We start from the raw sequence: 12,858 nt of genomic DNA on the forward strand, positions 1-12,858 counted from the left end.
AAGAACCATGCGGACGCAATTGCATCGGCGCGCCGGCAGAGGCGCCAGCGAGCACACCGAAAAGTCTGAAAACTTACGGAACAGAACGACAAATTTGACTCCGCAGGAACAAAGCGGCGGGTTTTCCCTATCAATTTGATTGTGCAGCGTACGCTCGCACCAAAAGTGCGTGACATCATTAGAAAAGACATTTCGACAACTGGGTTCAAGCGTTGGACGGACATACAGTATGTGGCTTTTCTATTCATATCAAATCAAAAAATAATTTATTCTTCCCTTTTCTTTGCTGGTTACTCACATTCCTTCTGCTGCGATAGTGCCAGGAAATATACACTTTTGTTAGAATATTGCTTTTTGTAGGCTTCTTTTTAGACATGGAACAACAAAATAAATCTGTATTGCACCGCATGTAAGAAAATAAAAAGACGGGATATCTTTTGTTATGTACATGTGACTATATGTCATTTAGCTTGTACTGCATTATATGTTTTTGGTTGTCTGCTGGACTGGACACTACACATTTTGAGATCTGGACACGTTTCGTCACTAGACACGAGGCTATTCAATTTCACATCACACTGCTTCGGAGGCTGAATTCACTTTAAACCGAGAGGGCTTTTCAAGGGCGTAGGTTTGGTCTCAACATTGGTAGGGACGCTATAACAGTATAACCTGTATGTACATCATTTGCTAGGGACGGGACATTCATAAGACCACAGAAATTGGTTCTTACGTAAAAATGAAAAAAGAGAAAATTATTAGCATGGGAGAAAGTCATTTTTCAAAATGCGTGCTTCATATAAAAGAAATTTACAGTGGTTGTGTTTTTTTGGTGGGGAGGGGGTGGGATTAAAAATGAGCGTAAGCTGCAAATAAAAAAATATATTTTTTAAATCAGGGGTCCCCAACCTATTCCACTAAGGCACACTGTGGGTGCAGGATTTCATTCTTACCAAACAAGATGACAACACTTTTTCCCCAATCTGGTGTTTTACAAGTGCAATCAGTTGATTGCAGTCAGGTGTGGCTTGTTTTAGCAGAAGCCTCATTGGTTCAACTGTCTCTGCTGGATCGGCTGGAACAAAAACCAGGACCCACAGTGTGCCTTGAGGACTGGGTTGAAAACCCCTGTTTTAAATGATGTTGAAAATACATTTTAATTAATTAATGAATAAATGCACAAAATGCACAGTTGAATTCACGTTAACAGTAAAAAACATACACCTCTCTAAGCAGCTTTCTAGAGTTTTACAGGTTAGCAAGTTCAAAAAGTTTATTGTGATGCTAACTTTGACTTTCGGTAGTAAAATTAGTGGCGTGTTCCCCACCTCCACAACATTGACGTTTTTTACATTACTTGCAGTGGCTGCTGCTGGCCGAAAAAAAACTTCTAATATCCATCCTCTCCGAAGGGGGCGGAGGAGGCAGCATGTTGACATGGATTTCTGCCGGGATTGTGTGAATGCGGGAGATCGAGTCATCAGCCAATCAAAATGTGCGGTTGAGGGGAAAAATGGACTTGTGCATTCAGCAAGTGATAAGGGATAAAAGTACGTCTGGACATAATGAAAGTTATTCACTTAATAATGTTAGGGTCAATTCTAATAACATATGGGAAGACAATCTAAATTACCTGTATAACTGAACTCATTTTATAATGCAAATAAGGTTGCTTAAAAGTTGGATGGGACAATTTGAGCATCCTGAAAAGTTATGTTCCTACCGTCCCTATGCAAACCTACGCCCTTGGGCTGGCAGCGAATGAGCAAATGTGTTTAGCTGCCAGCCCTCCCAGTTCAAATGGATTGGATGTCTACCTGTGACAAAATCATTTCAAGAGTCTACATTGAGTGTTTAAGAGCTATGGGATTGAACGTCCATCATCGTCAGCAGCTCTGAAAGTGTTAATTTCAAAATAACGCTTTAGCCGCTAACCCTGCCTTTTGTTTGATTTCGGCGAACTGGAATACGAGCAATACGCAAACGCGACGTGACGGTCCTATTTACACTTTGCATTATTTCAGTGGCGTCCACCACCCACCGTGCATAAAGGGTCTCATGCAAAAACGAGGGGGCGGGAGGATTTGGCTAACACAGTGTCCATGATGCAGAGGGTCGGGAACCCCGCAGGTTCCTCTGCTGGCTTTGCTACGGTCGCGCCGACGTCACACCACCGAGCCTTTAGAGGTGGACAGGTGGATGGAGCGCACGCGGGAGGCCAGCGTCTTTTCCAGGTCCTGCAGGATGTCCGAGCAGAGCGCGACGGGGGCTTCGGGGGTCGGAGGGTGCTCGTACAGGAGCTGCTTGAAGGCGTCCAGCTCCACCAGCGACGCCATGTTCTTCAGGAAATAGCCCTCGATGAAGCCCGTCAACTCCGAGGCGCCTAGGAACTGCGAGGCAGACACGTCCGGGGTGAGCTTACGGTTTGAGTTCAAAGGTGCCGATGTTGCCGTCTGACCTTGGCGTGCTTGTACAGATCCACGCAGGTCTCGGTGGTGATGTTCTTGGAGCAGATGATCTCACAGTGTCTCTGAAGGGCCTCCAGTTGGAAGAACTTGGAGGCGGACAGCAGCTGCGCCACAGTAATTCCAGGTAGATAAGTGTTGACCAAAGTTTGCCGAATACGCCTCTTACCTCCATGACCTCGGTGTTGCGTATGTGCAAGAACTCGGTGCCTCCGCAGTAGAGATACTGCATGACCAACTGCGACATGGGACGGAAACAAAATAAGCAAGCGCCGTGCACATTTGGCAAAGCCTCCCTTTGAATCTTACATGGAATATGTTGTACTTGACGTGACTGATTTCGATGCAGGTGTTCTCAGCCGCCGGTCGGTTCTGCAGCAGCGACTTGAACCTGCGAGTATTTGTTCATCGTAAGAATTTGCAGATGATGACGGCCGTCCAAAACCACTTACCTGGGCGATGCGGTGAAAAGCAGAACTTTGTGCGCGTAAAAGGGCTTCCCCTCCACCAGGAAGGTGACGTCTGACATCTCCTTGTTGTTGAGGAAGTGCGGGTCTGCCCGTACGAGCGCACAAAAAGCATCGTTAGTCATCGACGCGGAAGCAGATTCTTCATAACTCGGCTGAGTCAAATCATTTGAGTATTAAAAACTAAAACGCCTGGGGATGTCTTCTCCGGCCTGGCGCCGTTCCCGTTTTATTGTGAGTCATCATTCCGCCGACGCAAATGAGGTAAAAATGGGCAAGAAACCAGACTGAAAGGAGTCTTTGGAAATAGTCCACATGACCCTCAAGTGGCAACCTTGAAGCAAAATGGCCAATTCTTTCCGTTTTGGGGCATGGCCTCTTTTGATGGGTCAACTCATACCTGTCAAATTTCATGTCGCTGGAAGAACAGCTGTGATGAAGCCCCTTTCCAACAGTAGGTGGCGCTACAGCACAGCCGTTGACTTTTTTTTCGAAATCTCATTTTGCCTCCAATATTGCAGCACTGAATACCAAATTGCTTGCATACTCAACACTGGATGCGACTGAAGTGCACTTGAGAGCGCAAAAATAAAAAATGTCAAAAATAATTGAAGAAAATTTGAGGGAAAAAATAGCATCATTTAGTCTGAAAAGAGCGCGGTGACATTTAATGCACTTTCAAAGGCTTTTACAGTTGATGGAAAGCTAAAAATAATTTGTCAGTCCGCCAAAACAAACTGGTGATATACACTGTTGGCCAAAAGTATTGGCACCCCTGCAATTCTGTCAGATAATGGTCAATATCTCCCAGAAAATGATTGCAATTACAAATGCTTTAGTAGTAATGTTTTCATTTATTTTTCTTGCAATGAAAAAACACAAAAGAAAATGGACACAAAAAAAAAAATTATCATTTGACACAAAACTCCAAAAATGGGACTTGGCACCTTCAGCCTAATACTGAGTAGCACAACCTTAAGACAGAATAACTGCGAACGACCGCTTCTGGTAACCATCAATGAGTTTCTTACAATGCTCTGCCGAAATTTTAGACCATTCTTCTTTGGCCAACTGAGATTTGAAGGGTGCCATTTTCAGATCTGTCCACAGGTGTTCTATGGGATTCAGGTCTGGGCCCTATATTATAGTGCCAAATTTGTTGGTATAGTCTTCAGACTTCATAATGCCATGTACACGGTCAAGCAGTCCAGTGCCAGAGGAAGCAAAGCAACCCCAAAACATCAGGGAACTTCCGCCATGTTTGACTGTGGGGACCGTATTCTTTTCTTTGAAGGCCTCATTTTCTCCCTGTAAACTCTATGTTGATGCCTTTTCCCAAAAAGCTCTACTTTTGTCTCATCTGACCAGAGAACATTCTTCCAAAACGTTTTTGGCTTTCTCGGGTATGTTTTGGCAAACTCCAAATTGGCTTTCTATGTCTCTGGGTCAGAGGTGGGGTCTTCCTGGGTAGAGTCCCTTCTCATTCAGACGCCGACTGATAGAACAGGTTGACACCATTGTACCCTCGGACCCAGCTTGAACTTGTTTGGATGTTAGTTGAGGTTGTTTATCCACCATCCGCACAATCTTTTGTTGAAATCTCTCGTCAATTTTTCCTTTCCGTCCACATCTAGGGAGGTTAACCACAGTGCCGTGGGCTTTACACTTATTGATGACACTGCGCACGGTACACACAGGAACATTCAGGTCTTTGGAGATGGACTTGAGATTGCCCATGCTCCATCACAATTTTGCTTCTCAAGTCCTTAGACAGTTCTTTGGTTTTCTTTCTTTTCACCATGCTCAATATGGTACACACAAGGACACAGGACAGAGGTTGAGTCCACTTTAATCCATTTTAACAGGCCGCAAGTATGATTTAGGTATTGCCACCACCTGTTATGTGCCACAGGTAAGCAACAGGTGCTGTTATTGACAAAAATTACAGAAGCATCACATGATTCTTCAAAGGGTGCCAATACTTTGTCCGGGCCATTTTTAAAGTTATATGTAAATTGATCATGATTTACATTTTTCCCCCCATTTTCTTTTGTGTTTTTTCATTGCAATCAAAATACATGAAGATATTACTACCAACGCATTTGTAATTGCAATCAATTTCTGGGTGAAATTGAACATTATCTGACAGAATTGCAGGGGGGCCAATACTTTTGGCAGGAGCGTATGTCGTTTTGAGCGTGTCACCTAAGCGCGACGTCTGCTTCTTCTTGATCTCGCTGAGCTTGGGGATGGGGAAAGGACCGTAACACCGGGTGAAGATGACGGCCAGCTGCTGGCTGATCACATCGTTCTGCACAGAAAGATGGTTGAAAAAATGAATAAATAAAGAAAAACATCATTTGACGCAAACGCCAGGACCTTGCAGGCTCTCAGGATGCGGAACATGAGCGGCAGGCCGTGCGTGAGCAGCTCTTCGGTGTACTCGTCCTCCCGGATGCAGCAGAAGTCCTTGAGCAGACCCTGGATCAGGGGACGGCGCTGCTGCGCGAAGCCGGTCCGCAGCGACTCCAGCCAAGTGTGGAGCGTCCACGGAACGCCTGCCGGACCGCAAAGTAGCCGTAGTCAACATACGCTCAACATGACGCACACCGGCTGGCCATGTTTCCATCACTCGATGAGAGTGGAGCGAATGATAAAAGTGATGAGTGCGCGCTGGAGCCTCGACTTCGCAATAGACGTCCAATCCAACGAACTTTCAACCCAGTTCAAATAGCTCGGACGTCTCATTTTGATTCACCATCGCTGATTATGTCAAGCTTATTGCGTCTTCCCAAAAATCTCATTGATGATAGTGTAATGATCATCGTGACCATGACATGATGACGGACCAACGAGTTGATGAAATGAGGAAAATGTTATTTGGGGGGCTGAATGTTGAACTCTGGTCAGTTTTGGATTCTGCTCCCAAAAAACAGCTGTCAGATCTCAACCAACTGATTTTTTAAAAAAATCTTGGCCGGCGTTACCATTTTTTTTGCTGAAACGTAAACATTCGCTACATCGTCATCGGCGGTCGAGTGAGGATGGCACGTGCATCTGACCTAAGCTGCGGATGTCGACGGTGATGTCCACATGGCCGTGCTCGGCGCTTTGGTACATGGCCTCTCGCAGAGCTCGCAGTTTGGCCTTTCCTGTTCGCAGCGACCCCCCGTTGGACTGGGGCGCCGAAGTTTTCTGCGCGGACGACGAACCCTCGGCCAGGATCTCCTCCAGGGAAAGGACGTCACCTTTGTCCTTCTCCGACTCAGACAGAAGCTTCCGGAACACGTTCCTGCATACGTAAATGACCGGCCTTCAAAAGTGGAGAACGTACGAGCCGAGCGGCGGGACGGCCGGCGACCTGTGCCCGTGCGCCGCCGCCAGGCTGAAGGAGTTCATGTCGCCGAGCGGCGCCGACGAGATGCCGTTGCGACACGTGGTGCCGATCATGGGGTCGGCGCCTCGCTCCAGGAGAAGGCTCACCAACTCAAAGTTACCTGCGCGCGTGCAGAACGTCAGACAAATTTGAACATCGTGTCTGTGTTTTGTTTTGTTTTGTCGTCACGGACCTGCGGCGGCGGCCAGCTGGAGCGGCGTCTCCGCGTAGTTGTCGGCGCCGTCCTGCAGCGAACCTTCCACGTTGGCGCTGTTGTCCAGCAACAACTGAGGCGGCGAAGAAGAATGCAAACAAAGACATCGTGGGGATATTTTAGAATCCTCGCCATCAACGGAGACACGACGGACCACTGAAATGGTATTCCTGCTGCACCGCAAAATCTTTGGAATGCGCTTTGACGCCGATTCCTTCTCGGTGACTAGCACGGTCACTACCTGCACGACGGGCGCGTGTCCGTGCAAGACTGCGAACGTGAGGGGTGTCCCGCCGCGTGCGTCGGGGTATACGGACGGGTGCTTGTGCACCATGGCGGGCACCTGGGAAGTCACATTGCAAAAGTTAACGCCGGTCGGTCAGCGAGACGGACGCAAGCGAAGCGGCTTTGAGAAGTGGCGGGCGTAGTGTCGCCGACAGTTGCCAAGCGGTTGCCGGGGATTACGTCAGGCGAGTGAGTGTGCAGAAGCCAGTGCTGTTAGTAGTCGGTAAATACATTAGGGGCAAATAAGTATTTAGTCAACCACTAATTGTGCAAGTTCTCCCACTTGAAAATATTAGAGGCCTGTGATTGTCAACATGGGTAAACCTCAACCATGAGAGACAGAATGTGGGGGAAAAAAACTGAAAATCACATTGTTTGATTTTTAAAGAATTTATTTGCAAATCATGGTGGAAAATAACTATTTGGTCGATACCAAAAGTTCATCTCAATACTTTGTTATGTACCCTTTGTTGGTAATAACGGAGGCCAAACGTTTTCTGTAACCTTTCACAAGCTTTTCACACACTGTTGCTGGTATTTTGGCCCATCCCTCCATGCAGATCTCTTCTAGAGCAGTGATGTTTTGGGGCTGTCGTTGGGCAACACGGACTTTCAACTCCCTCCACAGATTTTCTATGGGGTTGTGATCTGGAGACTTGCTAGGCTGGCTGTGTGTTTGGGATAATTGTTATGCTGAAAGACACAGCCACGTCTCATCTTCAATGCCCTTGCTGATGGAAGGAGATTTTCACTCAAAATCTCTCGATACATGGCCCCATTCATTCTTTCCTTTACACAGATCAGTCGTCCTGCTCCCTTTGCAGAAAAACAGCCCCAAAGCATGATGGTTCCACCCCCATACTTCACAGTGGGTATGGTGTTCATCGGCTGCAGTTCAGTATTCTTTCTCCTCCAAGCACGAGAAAACCAAAAAGTTCTATTTTGGTTTCATCTGACCATAACACATTCTCCCAGTCCTCTTATGGATCATCCAAATGCTTTCTAGCGAACCGCAGACGGGCCTGGACGTGTACTTTCTTCAGCAGGGGGACACGTCTGGCAGTGCAGGATTTGAGTCCCTGGCGGCGCATTGTGTCACTGATAGTAGCCTTTGTCACTGTGGTCCCAGCTCTCTGTAGGTCATTCACTAGGTCCCAAGGTGTGGTTCTGGGATTTTTGCTCACCGTTCTTGTTATCATTTTGACGTCACGGGGTGAGATCTTGCACGGAGCCCCAGATCGAGGGAGATTATCAGTGGTCTTTTATGTCTTCCATTTTCTAATAATTGCTCCCACGGTTTTCAAGCGTTTTACCTATTGCAGATTCAGTCTTCCCAGCCTGGTGGAGGTCTACAATTTTGTCTCTGGTGTCCTTCGACAGCTCTTTGGTCTTGGCCATAGTGGAGTTTGGAGTGTGACTGACTGAGGTTGTGGACAGGTGTCTTTTATACCAATAATGAGTTAAAACAGGTGCCATTAATACAGGTAACGAGTGGAGCCTCGTTAGACTTCATTAGAAGAAGTTAGACCTCTTTGACGGCCAGAAATCTTGGTTGTTTGTAGGTGACCAAATACTTATTTTCCACTCTAATTTGGAAATAAATTCTTTAAAAATCAAACAATGTGATTTTCTGTTTTTTTTTTTTTTTACCCTACATTCTGTCTCTCATGGTTGAGGTTTACCCATGTTGACAATTACAGGCCTCTAATCTTTTCAAGTAGGAGAACTTGCACAATTGGTGGGTGACTAAATACTTATTTGCCCCACTGTAGAAGGTGAAATCATGCTGTGTATTCAAGCAAAACACTTACTTCGTGTGTTGTTTTGGCATGGCCCTTTTAGGCTTCCTCATGGATCCCAACTCCTTGGCTGCCATTGATGGCAACAAAAGTCTGTCCGTTTGAACTGGGGGGGCTTACGTTTCTAAGTAAAAACCTATTCAGGGGCTGAATTTTTTGTTCATAACTCCAAGCAGTGAGGACACGCTTTTATAAATGCCAATTTAAATGACTATAGGTGACTTTCTATGTGTTGTCGAGACATTTTTTTTTTAGTCGACCACTTTGTGGGCTACGTTACTCGATCAAACTCTCTTTTCTGCTTTTTCTTCAAATTGGATGCTGGTGAAGTGATGATGAAAACACACACTTTAACAGTTGACGTCACGGTAGAGTTGACTACGAGGCGCTCGGCATTCATCTCAATGAATGCCCGGCGGCTCGTTAAGCGCAATTGTTTATTAAAGGTGCTCTCTGGACTGCGGCGGTGAGTGAAATGCTCTCTCTAGGAACGGCGAGCATGCATTATTGATGAGCGGCCAAACAAACAAAAAAGAGCCGCAGCGATTTTAATGATCGCGCCGCACTTGTTGTAGCGCCGGCGGGAGATACTCACTTCGCCGTTAATGTCGGCGCCGGCGTCCAGGAGCATCTGGACCATGGCCTCGTCCCCACGGACGCACGCGTACATCAGCGGGGTCATTCCCTGGAACGCAACATGCATACACGCCAAGGTTTAGTTTTGATTTTGGCTTTCTTTTGCGGTGGATATGCGAGTTGTGGTTTTTTTTATCTCATTCACTGCCATTGACGGCGCTAGACGCCCAATCCGTTGTGACTGTAAATGGTGTTATACCACCTTTCCACCTTTCAAGGCCCTCAAAGCACTTTACACGACACGCCATCCACCTACGGGTGACGCAGCACCAGGAGCAACGTGGGGCTCAGTATCTTACTCAAGTAAGCCTATACTTAGACGAGTTCATCAGCAGTGTTGTTAATCTTGCTTTAAAAAAGAAATTCATTCCAGTTACAAGTGATTTCTCCAAAAAAGTAATTGAGTTAGTAACTCAGTTTCCTGAACGTAAGAGTAGTTAGTTACTTGGCAAAGTAACTGGTGTTATCTTGCATGTTTTTTATTTCATTAAAAAACAAAAACAAAGACATATTAACCTTTGCTATGTTTGGAAGTCATTTAATGTTGTGAATCAACCGTTAAAGTTGTTAAAATTGCTCCCGTTATTGCATTAGTTCCTAGTTTCTACTTTTGACATGTCAAAATTTCAAAACTGTTTCATCATTTAAAGACAGATTCAAGTCAAGATTCTGCCGATTTAGGAGTATTTTAGATAAAAAGTTATTTAGGTTCGCTAGGAAGGTTCTCTACAACAAAGCCTTCCTGAGAAGTTTACTGCTTTAAGATGGCGGCTGTTTACTAACGCTGGCAAGTCTATCATATCGCATCTAGTTCTCTATACATGTGCTAACGCCACCGCGACTGTCATTTCGCATCCAGTTCTATATATATGTGATATCTACCCGTAGCATCATGTGGGCGTAATTTGTAGGCTATTGGCTACAGTCAGGTATTATTGGAGCCATCTAGCAACGCGTTTGCAACGGCGTCACAACTCCCTTCCCTCCTCCCAACTCCCGCTCTGCCCTTTCGTCTCCGTGAGTCCGTGTCTTTCGGACTTTTCTCGCGTCATTCAACCGACCGAGTAACGCACGCCTTTACATCCTTAGTAACGATAATGGCGTTGCCAAGATGAGAAAATTAATAATTTGATTACTCACTACTAAGAAAAATAACGCCATTAGTAACAACACTGGTCATCAAGTGGAAAATCGAACCCATGACCTCTGAGTTGATGGGACAGTTACTCTACCACTGAGCAAAGCCATCCCAAATACAATATGACTCGTGCTGTCAATGGGTTAATCAGTTGTTTTTATGAATTTTAACAGGAACCAATAGAAGAGAGCACATCACCCCTGTGCTCCAGGCCATTCACTGGCTTCCAGTCGAGTTTAGAATTAAATTTAAAATCCTCCTTCTTACATTTAAGACCATTAATGGGTTGGGGCCATCTTATCTCACCGATGTTCTGGTTCCATACCGCCCCAACAGAACACTCCGTTCTCAGAATGCAGGTCTACTGGTAGTTCCCAGGGTTTCTAAAAGTAGAGCCTTTAGCCACCAAGCCCCCGTTTTATGGAATCAGCTTCCAGTTAATATTAAAGAAGCCGAGACAGTCTGCACATTTAAGATTAGATTAAAAACGTTCCTATTCGACAAAGCTTATGGTCAGGCTAGTTGAAGTCGGAGTAGACTCACAGTTTAGTCTAAGCTGCACTAGAGGCTATAATGCTGGGGGAAGTACAGCCACTGAGTTCTATCTCCTTTTTCTCACTCTACCTACCACTTGTCTTACTTTATTTCTATTTTCCAATGTTAATATCTAGTGGTCTAGTCTCTCCATCACTAGTCATCACTATTTTTCAGCTGCAGCCTCCTGACTGTCCGGACCCCTGGCTGGATGGACGTCCTTGTTGCTACCCCCGTCTCATCTGGCTAGATGGACCTCTTCTTGTTCCTTTACTCCCCTGCATCTTTACGGACTGTAACTTCGCCTGCTAATTCCCATTAGCAGTCCTGGGGCTTCCTGTCTATCCGTCCTGGATCTCTGGAGTTTTTCCTTGCCGACATGGAGGGTCTAAGGATGGGGCATACCCAGGACTTGAACTTTATTTATTCATCTTTGTTGCTTCATTTGCTGTTTCTGGTTGTGTATCATATTGCCTCTGCAAAGCCCTTTGAGACAACCTTGTTGTGATCCAGGGCTATACAAATAAAATTGAACTGAATGGAATTACATTTGTTTTAGTTAGCACAAATGTTTTTGTATTCTAGCTTTTGTCATTTCGCTTGATTTGGACTTTCTCTCATCAAAGTTTCACTTGTCACTTGTGGCGTTCTTGAAAATGAAGACTTTTTTTTCTTGCAACTCAAACTGCCCGTAAAGGGTAAACATGAGATCAGCATTGGGTGAAGCTACTTGGCGCGGTATGCGCATCCCGCGTTCTTCGTCGCCCTCCAACAAGGCGCGTCAGCCAAAAGTCTGTTCCTCTGGATTATCTGTCCCCCCCCCCCTCGTCGGCGGTGACTCATTGCTTTGGCTAAATCCCCTCTCCGCTGTGTCGTGCTGCAAAACTCTTCAATCCAAGAGCTCTTTCTATTCACGTGCAAAAGACTGATTTTCTATTGTAGTACAGGGAACAATCATGATGCGTGTTGTGCATAAGTGCCTGTAGAGTTGTTTTGTTTTGACTCTTTGGACTATTTCTCCTCATTGTGTTCGTTGCTATTGTGCAACATCACAATTGCCTTGAAGTCATTCACTGCCACTGACAGCGATAGACATCAAATCTGCGCCGTTTCTTTGCAGGTGGGAGCCTGGTCATTGACCATTTTATATTATTTACAGTATGATGATGATGATGATGAAACTTTTTTATTTCGAGCATGCACACACAAAAGAAACAATGTATGTATATTACATTTTATATTATTTACAGTGTATCACAGATCGCATTTCTGCAGATATTTAATTATATCTTTTCATGGGACAACACTGACAAAATGACACAATAAGAAGTAGTCTGTGCAGCCTATATAATAGAGTTCATTTATTTTCCCCTTAAAATATAGCTATTAAAATCTAAAACCCTGGCAACAAAAGTGAGTACACCTAGGAGTGGGAACCTCTTGTTACATCACGATACGATTTGCGATACAAAGCTCACGGTAACGATGATCTGACGATATGGCGATACAACGATTATCGATACATTGGTCAGGATATTATTCTAGGATATTCTACAAACAACTAATACACGGAAAAACAAGCTTCTGCTGTGAATTGGAATGAGTTTATCACTAGGAGACGTCCAATCCATTTGAACTGTGAGGGTGGGGATTGAACGTCTATGGCTGTCATTGGCAGCCAATGCCAGGCAATGATGTAATTTTGGGCCATTTAAGGTCATTTACCTGTTGATTTTCAGTTACTTCCTGTTGAATCGGGGGTATTTTATGGGTCACTTCCTGTTTATTTTGAGTTACAGGACAGGAAGTGAACTGTAAATGCCCCAAAAAATCGGACGGAATGACTGCGAATGCTCTGGTGTCGAATTCGTGCTGCAACGATTAATCGATTAACTCGAGTGTTGAATTAGAAAAAAAGATTCAAATTCAATTTTGCTGCTTCGA

At 45.2% G+C, this 12,858-nt stretch overlaps 1 protein-coding gene across 3 annotated transcripts in view; it reads right to left on the minus strand.

Moving 5' to 3' along the window:
• Positions 1-815: 815 nt before the first annotated feature.
• The window catches only part of LOC130928710 (ankyrin repeat and BTB/POZ domain-containing protein 3-A-like), a 50,293-nt gene continuing 38,250 nt past the window's right edge, over positions 816-12,858 (minus strand). The window contains exons 6-17 of one of the 3 annotated variants that reach the window (XM_057855427.1): positions 9,202-9,291; positions 6,764-6,865; positions 6,502-6,595; positions 6,294-6,429; positions 5,995-6,224; positions 5,312-5,490; positions 5,138-5,243; positions 2,918-3,020; positions 2,775-2,856; positions 2,635-2,703; positions 2,459-2,572; positions 816-2,390 (exon numbers count right to left, since the gene is read on the minus strand). In XM_057855427.1, the coding sequence (XP_057711410.1) occupies positions 2,166-2,390; positions 2,459-2,572; positions 2,635-2,703; positions 2,775-2,856; positions 2,918-3,020; positions 5,138-5,243; positions 5,312-5,490; positions 5,995-6,224; positions 6,294-6,429; positions 6,502-6,595; positions 6,764-6,865; positions 9,202-9,291 (1,530 nt within the window). In that variant the 3' untranslated portion in view covers positions 816-2,165. Of the gene's footprint in view, positions 2,391-2,458; positions 2,573-2,634; positions 2,704-2,774; positions 2,857-2,917; positions 3,021-5,137; positions 5,244-5,311; positions 5,491-5,994; positions 6,225-6,293; positions 6,430-6,501; positions 6,866-9,201; positions 9,292-12,858 lie in introns of all 3 variants that reach the window. The other 2 variants (XM_057855426.1, XM_057855428.1) reach the window with 2 other exon arrangements.

Source organism: Corythoichthys intestinalis, chromosome 13 (assembly GCF_030265065.1).
Source record: "Corythoichthys intestinalis isolate RoL2023-P3 chromosome 13, ASM3026506v1, whole genome shotgun sequence".
NCBI classification, from domain to species: Eukaryota; Metazoa; Chordata; class Actinopteri; order Syngnathiformes; family Syngnathidae; genus Corythoichthys; species Corythoichthys intestinalis.